The sequence below is a fragment of the Sesamum indicum genome, linkage group LG11, assembly GCF_000512975.1.
Source record: "Sesamum indicum cultivar Zhongzhi No. 13 linkage group LG11, S_indicum_v1.0, whole genome shotgun sequence".
Classification (NCBI taxonomy): domain Eukaryota; kingdom Viridiplantae; phylum Streptophyta; class Magnoliopsida; order Lamiales; family Pedaliaceae; genus Sesamum; species Sesamum indicum.
The window spans coordinates 14,845,482-14,854,368 of NC_026155.1; the positions used below are offsets into that span (position 1 = coordinate 14,845,482).

At 40.4% G+C, this 8,887-nt stretch overlaps 2 protein-coding genes across 2 annotated transcripts in view; both read left to right on the forward strand.

Annotated features, from left to right (window-relative positions):
- Window positions 1-3,923, forward strand: part of LOC105174591 (dnaJ protein ERDJ3A) — a 4,500-nt gene extending 577 nt beyond the window's left edge. Inside the window, exons 2-7 of the mRNA XM_011096739.2 lie at window positions 834-889; window positions 993-1,066; window positions 1,314-1,837; window positions 1,910-2,248; window positions 2,406-2,753; window positions 3,238-3,923. Of these exons, the coding sequence (XP_011095041.1) occupies window positions 834-889; window positions 993-1,066; window positions 1,314-1,837; window positions 1,910-2,248; window positions 2,406-2,753; window positions 3,238-3,525 (1,629 nt within the window). The 3' untranslated portion in view covers window positions 3,526-3,923. The remainder of the gene's footprint in view (window positions 1-833; window positions 890-992; window positions 1,067-1,313; window positions 1,838-1,909; window positions 2,249-2,405; window positions 2,754-3,237) is intronic.
- Window positions 5,174-8,528, forward strand: LOC105174592 (pyruvate decarboxylase 1). The gene is made up of 6 exons (XM_011096740.2): window positions 5,174-5,973; window positions 6,158-6,321; window positions 6,637-7,287; window positions 7,387-7,504; window positions 7,875-8,063; window positions 8,164-8,528. The coding sequence occupies exons 1-6, from the start codon at window positions 5,449-5,451 to the stop codon at window positions 8,332-8,334; spliced, it is 1,818 nt and encodes a 605-aa protein (XP_011095042.1). The 5' UTR covers window positions 5,174-5,448; the 3' UTR covers window positions 8,335-8,528.

The following is an 8,887-nucleotide window of genomic DNA, read 5'->3' on the forward strand; positions in this document are numbered from 1 at the left end:
TGATACCTGTCCCCCCCCCCCCCCCCCCCCCCGTTTCTCTGGACTTGTTTTTACATTATTTGCTTGGAACTATTTATTGTTGTATTTTCAGAAGGATTGATTTGGATTCGGAGAAGAATGATTTATGAATTAGGATCAGTTCTTAGTTCTGGTTCATAATTGGAGAGGCGGAAGTCTTGCATTGAACGTGTGCTACTTCTTCTTCTTTTTTTTTTTTTTGAGTATTTTTCTGTCTAACAACAATATTGTAGTGTAAGAACGAGAATGTGCTTCGCTTCTCTGATTAGAATGGAGAATTACATCATTATGTGGAGAGTTGAGAGCATGGGAAAGATAAATATTACAAGGGGAAGGTTTTATAGCAATACGGAATCATTAGGTTGCAGAACGTATAGCTTCATGTTGCGGGAACATCATCATCTCTTCTTTTACAGTAGTTTTCAGCTTGATCATTACTGTTTGCGGTGAAGACAGTTGTTTCTAGAGGAAGATTTTACCGTAATACAAAAACACAAGGTTGCAGAACACATAGGTTCAGGTTCGTTGCAAAAGTTTTTCGGTGTACATGGCAAGATGATGTTCATGGTTTACCACAAGGTCTACTCAATAGTTCGAAACTATGGGGAATCTCTTAATATCTAAGACGGTAGAAAGAACAAAGAGGAAGATTTTTGCCATCACTATTCCTTGAATAGCTGCTAAGTCGATGCAAATTTGAATTCACAACAGGCTAATTTAATTTTTCTTGACTATTTTTTTTTATTTATATTATCTTCTATTATTCTTGACCAATGGTTATAATTTAGCTACTTACAAATAAGGTTATTTTATAGGTACTTGGGGTTGATCGAAATGCGAGTCAACGGGAAATCCAGAAAGCCTTTCACAAGTATGTGTCTGCTTCAATGTTAAGATCCAGTTAATCTATACCGCTGAATCGGTGTTGCATTTTACTCTGCCTTGTACCAATTTTTCATGTGTGTTTTCTGCAGGCTGTCACTCCAATATCATCCAGACAAAAACAAGAATAAGGGTGCCCAGGAAAAATTTTCGGAGATCAATAATGGTAAAGCACACATATCTTACTGTCCTTTAGTTAGGAGTTTAGCTCCAGATTGTGAACTGGACATAGAATAGTTCAAAATGAAAAAACTTGTTTTACAGTTCCTTTATCCCCTGAAATTGGATGGCTTATAAATATCTGATCTCCTATTGTGCCGAATCGGATGCTTCTTTTCTTTTGGGTTTGGGTTCTTGGTCTATCAAATTATTCTCAAAGTGGTGAAGTCTAATATTTGTTTAACCGTGTTCAGCATATGACATCTTATCTGATGAGCAGAAGAGGAAGAACTATGATCTCTATGGAGATGAAAAAGGTAGTCCTGGATTTGATGCAGGCGGCCCTGGAGGTCACGATGGATATACCTACTTCACTAGTGGTGGATCAGGACAAAGTGGATTTAATTTCAGGCCGGGTGAATGGCAAAATATGGGTGGACAAGGTTCAAAATCATTCTCATTTTCTTTTGGTGGTCCTGATTCTGGCAAGCAAAGCTCATATGGTTTTGGATTCGATGATATCTTTTCCAATTTCTTTGGTGGTGGTATGGGAGGAGGGAGTCAGTTTGGTGGTTTCAGTGGTTCAGCTAGGTCTGAGCATGGGAGGAAGCAGCCCGCTAAGAGCATGCCATCTGTAAATTCTCAGTTGTACAGGAAAGAAATAGTTGATAATGGGATGACGTGGCTTTTATTTTTTTACACATCCAATCTCCGAGGGATCCAATATTATGAATCTGTTATAGAGGAAGTTGGCACCTCACTCCAGGGAGCACTAAAGGTACTTGGGTAATTTGTTTCCTGTATACCATATATTCCAAGTATACTAAGATTTATGTGCTTTCTTATACAGGTTGGAAGTATGAATTGTGAATCCGATGCATCCTTTTGCAAGGAGCTTGGCGTCTATCCTCGCAGAGAACCTAAAATCTTTGTTTACTCATATGCATCTAGTGAAAAAGGTTCATTGGTTGAGTATGATGGTGATTTGGATGTCAAATCCCTGAAAAGTTTCTGTCAAGACCATTTACCCAGATTTTCGAAGCGCATCAACTTGAATAATTTGGATGCCACTTCTGAGGCTGGAAGGTTACCCAGAGTGTTGCTTCTGTCAACTAAGAAAAGCACCCCCGTTATTTGGCGTGTACTTAGTGGCTTGTACCGCAAGCGTTTTGTATTCAACGACGCAGAGGTACTTCAATTTTCGTGCAACTTGATATGGAAAGATTTGTTTCTCGGGAAATTGGGATAATTGCCTAATTCTTTTAATCAGAAACTGTACTGAGATATTTTGTTCTGTGCTTTACTTACCTCAAATGGTTTTGTGATGATTGTTCTGGAAATTGTAGGTTCATGACATATCAGATGCATCAGTCAGAAAATTAGGCATTGATTCACTTCCAGCTATCATTGGTTGGCTATCAAATGGGGAGAAGCAGATTCTCAAAGCTGGGATATCCGTGAAAGATCTGAAAACTGCAATTCAAGAGCTTAGTGGCTTGCTCGACAATTTTGAGAAAAAGAATAGGAAAGTGTCTTCAGTGAAAAAGAATCCTACTGAATCAGGAGAGAGAGACATACCATTGCTTACAACATCAAATTTTTATGACATCTGCGGCGAGAAAGTTCCTGTCTGCGTAATTGGTATTTTCAGGTCATCGGCTACAAGGGACAAGCTACAAAAGATTCTGCAATCTGTAAGTATCTTCATTCCTGAATATTGTGTAACTCCGCAACCATCTAATCTCTTACTGAGCAAAAGCAGTGAAACGATCCCGCCCATCTTTCAGACGTTTTCTGTTGAGTGATGCTGTAGCTATGTCCCGGTGAGAGTTCAGTGTTGTCTGCTAGGGGTCAATTAAATTATATCAAAACTTGACAAACCTAGTATCCTAAGATGTTATTCAACCGGGATCCTGCCTTCTGATTTTGATAATCACCGTTAGCTGTGGACTTGGTAACAAAATTCTGTCTAATCTCTGGTGTCTACCAGGATATCAATATTTAAATTCCATGAGAAGTGTGATTGAAATTTAGAACCCTGATATTGCATTAGTAGTTTCTCCTTATACTCTTTAGCAGTAAGAAAAAACTCGTGTCACAATTTCTATTTTCTCGCTGAGATTTGATTGAATATCCAAGTGTTCCTTTCTTTATGTTCTGTTTTACTTGATTGTCTAGGTGTCTCAGAAATCATTTTCCAGACGACAGAATTTGACCTCTGGTTCGAGGGATGCCGTTTCCTATGCTCTCTTGGATGCTTCAAAACAGCAATCCTTTTTAAATGCCTTTGATAAATCAGGGTTCAGGTCGTCAGACAAGCTCTTGGTGGCCTACAAACCGAAGAGAGGAACATATGCTACGTCTCAGGGTGAAATAACTGAAGAAGCGGCAGAGAGGTTTATAAGTTCAGTACTCAATGGAGACGTCCAATTTACTAAAGCAAGACAGAAGCCTACGCTAAAATGACATCTGAATTATCTGAGGAATATGCCTCAATCAAGTTGCCAGCAATAAGCCCCCAGACATGATAACCGTTTCTTTTGTGGTTTGGTTTGGACCTTATTCTGTTTGGCCTTTGACACCATGTAGATATGTGAATATCAGGCTTCTGTTTTTAACCTGGAACTGCGGACTACTTAGCTGAGGAAAAAGTTGCCTCCAGCTTCATCGACTCACTTCGGAATCTTACCACCTTAAAGTGTGGTAATGAATGGTCGAATTTTTTCAATAGAGTTTTGGTTGCAACTTTCTAGACAGCAATAGGAATGTGTGTGGATATTGTAACTTATACATGAAATTTGACAAGGTAGAGTTAAATCTACTTGGAGGACCAATATCTCTCTTAACAGAAGAAAATTTGTGGACGGTGGCGAGTAGTTGGCTAACTGGACCATTATGACTCTTAAAATGGCTCGATCTCCCTTCTCTTAAGTCAGTCTTGTTGACTCTAAAAATGGCTCAATCTCAAGGCAATCTTGTTGACTTTAAAAATGGCAAAATGGCTCAATCTCCCTTAAGGCAGTCTTGTTGACTCTAAAAATGGCTCAATCTCCCTTCTCTTAATGCAGTCTTGATGACTCTGAAAATGGCTCAATCTCCCTTCTGTAAAGTGAGTCTTATTTTACACAAAAGATACTGCGTGGCACATGACAAATCTAGATTATAATATCTTTATGTACTAATTCTGGTAATGGTCACAATCAAGCGAAAATTTTATTTGTCACTGGGCAGTGATGTTAGTGCGTACCTTTTTCTTACTGTGGAAAGAATATGCAAAGGACACACCTAAAGGCAGGGCAAAGTAGATAAAAGTCGATCGGATCCGGATCAAACCATACGTCTGGTGGCAAGCCCATGGAATAAAGCCCACGGACTCAGGTGCGCGAGTTCCAAGCCCAATCATCCGACGGAGGGGACTTCTACAATGTTACATGCAGTGTCCACGTGGCCTCCGCTGACTCAGCGTACATCTGTATCTGCATCTAGATGCCAGTTGCCAAGAAGTAGGCTGTATTACTCTTCTTGCACTTGTCTTTGAATTTTGACTGGTGGTATCGTAATCACTAATCGGACAATTGAATTGAGAGGCAGCTGGTATTTAATTTGCCCTCGTCACCAGTCTTTGTTGAAGTCCAAGATTGATACATGGGAACATTTCATATAACCTACCTACCTACCTACCCACCACAAACATAGGGACAGTAAAATCGGAAGGGCGACGTATTGAAAATGAATGTCCCTTCTTCCCTCGGCAAATTTTTTAGATGAAATCAACAATTTGGCATCCAATTTGTCTCCTAGTCGAAAAGCAAATATTATCTTCTTTTACATTTCACAAATAATTAGTAAACCACTCATTAGATATAGTATTAAGTTGTACGGTATTTTATAATACATTTAATTTAATACAAACAGATTACAAGAAATTTAATGAATGAGATGATTGGAAATAAGGTAATAACATTACAGTCTGTTTACCAGAGTTTCTTAATAAATCTAACCTACTGCTGTGTGTTACATATGTGGATGCGGATTGGCAGCATGTGATAAAACCTTCACTGTAGAAAACCAATTGGCGAAAAAATGATTCTGGTCTCTTCCTACCCCGAAAACAAGAGTCCACCGCCTTTGAAATGATTCCTCAAATCACGAGCACTAGCACTAGCAATACCAGTCGCGCCCGATCCAAACCCGTAACCGCCCCCCGTTTGTTCCTTCCCCCCTCCAGCTATAAATTGCTTCGTCTTCTTCACTTCCTCCACCACCCAACAAATCAGTCTATAGTACTATAATCTCATCACTTAAAACCCACTCTTACATTCTGATCCTCAAACTAATACTCTTTTAATTGCTACTGCTTTTCTGCATTTGTTGTTGCCTTCTCTCATAATGGAAACGAAGATAGGTTCGTTGGACTCTTGTAAGCCAGCCACCTGTAATGACGTCGGTAGCCTCCCCTCCAATGGTGTCGTCTCCACTATCCAGTCATCCGTCGTGGCGTTTAACTCTGCTGAGGCCACGCTCGGCCGCCATCTGGCCCGCCGCCTCGTTCAGATCGGCGTCAGTGACGTCTTCTCTGTTCCCGGCGACTTCAACTTGACGCTGCTTGATCATCTCATAGCCGAGCCTAGCCTCAACTTGATCGGCTGTTGCAACGAGCTCAACGCCGGCTATGCGGCCGACGGCTATGCCAGGGCTCGAGGAGTTGGCGCATGCGTCGTGACTTTTACTGTCGGAGGTTTGAGTGTTCTCAATGCGATCGCCGGCGCCTACAGTGAGAATCTTCCGGTGATATGTATTGTTGGAGGACCGAACTCGAATGACTATGGTACTAACCGGGTCCTACATCACACTATCGGATTACCGGATTTCAGCCAGGAGCTACGTTGCTTCCAGACTGTTACTTGCTTTCAGGTACGATTTTTCATATGCATTTATATACTCTAGTCTCCTAGACATTTATACTCGGTTCATCGCCATCGGATATAACAAGCGAGCTTCACCAAGCGTTTGCTTATACTACCGTCTCACGGCAATATCTTGGAGAATGACATTACAATAAGTTATATATTCTTTTTTCTTATTTTGTTGATCTTAGGCGGTGGTGAATAATTTGGAGGATGCACATGAGTTGATAGATACGGCGATATCCACTGCGTTAAAGGAGAGTAAGCCAGTTTACATAAGCGTCAGCTGCAACTTGCCAGCAATTCCACACCCGACTTTTAGTCGTGAGCCTGTACCGTTTTCTCTCTCCCCGAAGTAAGCTTCAGTTTCATCATTTATCTTCTTAATTCGTGGACTTTTTATGTTGTAAATGCAAGAAATCTTGGTAAAAGTCTTTGGATTTTTATTTTATAGTTCGTAAAAGTTATCCACAGTTTTATGTTAATGATTCAAGTTTGTTTTTTCTGCTACACTTGGAAATGCGAATTACTATATGATTATTTAGTGTTCTTCTTTCGTAATGACAGAACCTGCTCAGAAGTAATATGATATAAGAGTTGGGCATGAAGGTTAATGAATTATGTGCTTACAGGAATTATAGTCATATTTATTCTTTTTCCCCGTTCATAGGTTGAGTAACAAAATGGGCCTGGAAGCTGCAGTTGAAGCGGCAGCTGAGTTCTTGAACAAGGCCGTGAAGCCAGTGATGGTAGGAGGACCAAAACTGCGTGTTGCAAAAGCATGCAATGCCTTTGTTCAATTGGCCGATGCTTGTGGCTATGCCCTTGCAGTTATGCCGTCAGCTAAAGGGCTAGTTCCAGAGCACCACTCCCATTTCATTGGTACCTACTGGGGGGCTGTGAGTACTGCCTTCTGCGCTGAAATTGTGGAATCAGCTGATGCTTATCTGTTCGCCGGACCAATATTTAACGACTACAGTTCTGTCGGGTACTCTCTGCTTCTCAAGAAAGAGAAGGCAATTATTGTGCAGCCTGATCGTGTGATCATTGGTAATGGACCGGCATTTGGATGTGTCCTAATGAAGGATTTCTTAATTGCTCTTGGAAAAAGGCTCAAGCCTAATGCAACTGCTTATGAGAACTACCACAGGATTTATGTGCCTGACGGGCATCCTCTGAAAAGTGAGCCCAAGGAGGCATTGAGAGTAAATGTTTTGTTTCAGCATATTCAGAAGATGTTGTCTGCGGAGACAGCTGTCATTGCTGAGACAGGAGATTCATGGTTTAACTGCCAGAAACTGAAATTACCCCAAGGATGCGGGTGAGAAATAGCCAGATTGTATATATTATTTTTTGCATCTGCAGTTCACTTGGATGTATTAATTTTCGCTCTGTTTTTATATGGGAATTTGTGTTGCAGGTATGAATTCCAGATGCAATATGGATCCATTGGTTGGTCAGTAGGTGCAACTTTAGGTTATGGGCAGGCTGTACCAAATAAACGAGTGATTGCTTGCATTGGTGATGGTAGCTTTCAGGTATCCCATATAGCTAATAAATTGTGGTGTTACTTTCAGTTTGCATTATGCCATAGCATGGTTTTTTGCAAGTTTGTCCTCTCTTAAAGACCTCTACAGATACATTGATTTGTTCCCTTAAATCATCCCCACTCTGGAAATCAATTTTGGTTGGATATCTGATTTCTCAAACCCATGAATAGCTAAGTAGTTACAGACTTACAGTATCATGTTTGTGTTGGCCTGTTAATGAAAAAATTCTTTCCAAGTTCTTCAATGTTCTTGGCCTTGGAGTTTCAACCTATTTCACTTTTTTGTTTGTTTGCTGATCATCAGTACCTATTTCAATCTAATAACCCATGTTCACAAAAATCTTGGTGAATGGCTGTAGGTGACGGCTCAGGATGTGTCAACAATGCTTCGATGTGGTCAGAAGAGTATCATCTTCCTGATAAACAATGGCGGTTACACTATCGAGGTGGAGATCCATGATGGGCCTTATAATGTGATTAAGAACTGGAATTACACTGCCTTAGTTGACGCAATCCATAATGGTGAAGGCAACTGCTGGACCACAAAGGTGAATAGAGTTTTGGTTTAGTTTCTGCTTGTTAACTGGATTAGCCACTAAATCAAATTGCTCCCATCTAACTCTCTCTCTCTCTCGCTCTCCTTTTTAGGTCCGATGCGAAGAAGAGCTTATTGAAGCAATTGAGACTGCCACTGGAGCCAAGAAAGAATGTCTGTGTTTCATTGAAGTCATTGTTCACAAGGATGATACAAGCAAAGAACTTCTTGAATGGGGTTCCAGGGTCTCTGCAGCTAACAGCCGCCCGCCAAACCCTCAGTAGATATGCTCAAGCTGCAGAGTGCAGAAAGTGTATCAAATCATCTGATGCTGCTGTTCTATTTTGTGCATTGTTATTAGTTCCCAGTATTCGAACTCCTTTAGCTGTGTTATCACTTGAGTATTGTTAAGAAATATTGATCATATTGGAAAAATCCTGTTACCAGCCGCTCTGAATGGTTGACTTCCTTTTCTCGACTTCTTTGATTCAAGATTCTTTTGGGAGTACTGGAAATTGATGAATGAATATATTCTCTGACATAAAAAAACATGCTGCACGGGATAGTTGGCTGCCAGTCACGTTTGAAGTGAATGTCTTGGCGTAGATTTCATTTCATTTGAGATGTGTGGTGTCAGATTCACATTATTGGTTCCCGTCACGTTCAAAGAGAATTTTCCATTCCATTAGGATTCCATTCCATTCGGATGTTACGTTACTCAAAAGGCATTTTAGTTTATGGTACACATAAATTGGAACGTGAATTAAGGTTCAACTTTTCATTTGAATGCCACATCACTTAGAAGTATACAGTGAAAAAACAGTAAACTTGCTTTGC

Excerpts from the sequence above, each read along its gene's own strand:
- LOC105174592 (XM_011096740.2), top strand. The coding sequence starts at position 5,449 with ATGGAAACGAAGATAGGTTCGTTGGACTCTTGTAAGCCAGCCACCTGT. Across the intron at positions 7,505-7,874 it reads TTGGTGATGGTAGCTTTCAG|GTGACGGCTCAGGATGTGTC; the intron begins GTATCCCATATA and ends GAATGGCTGTAG. Across the intron at positions 8,064-8,163 it reads GCAACTGCTGGACCACAAAG|GTCCGATGCGAAGAAGAGCT; the intron begins GTGAATAGAGTT and ends TCTCCTTTTTAG.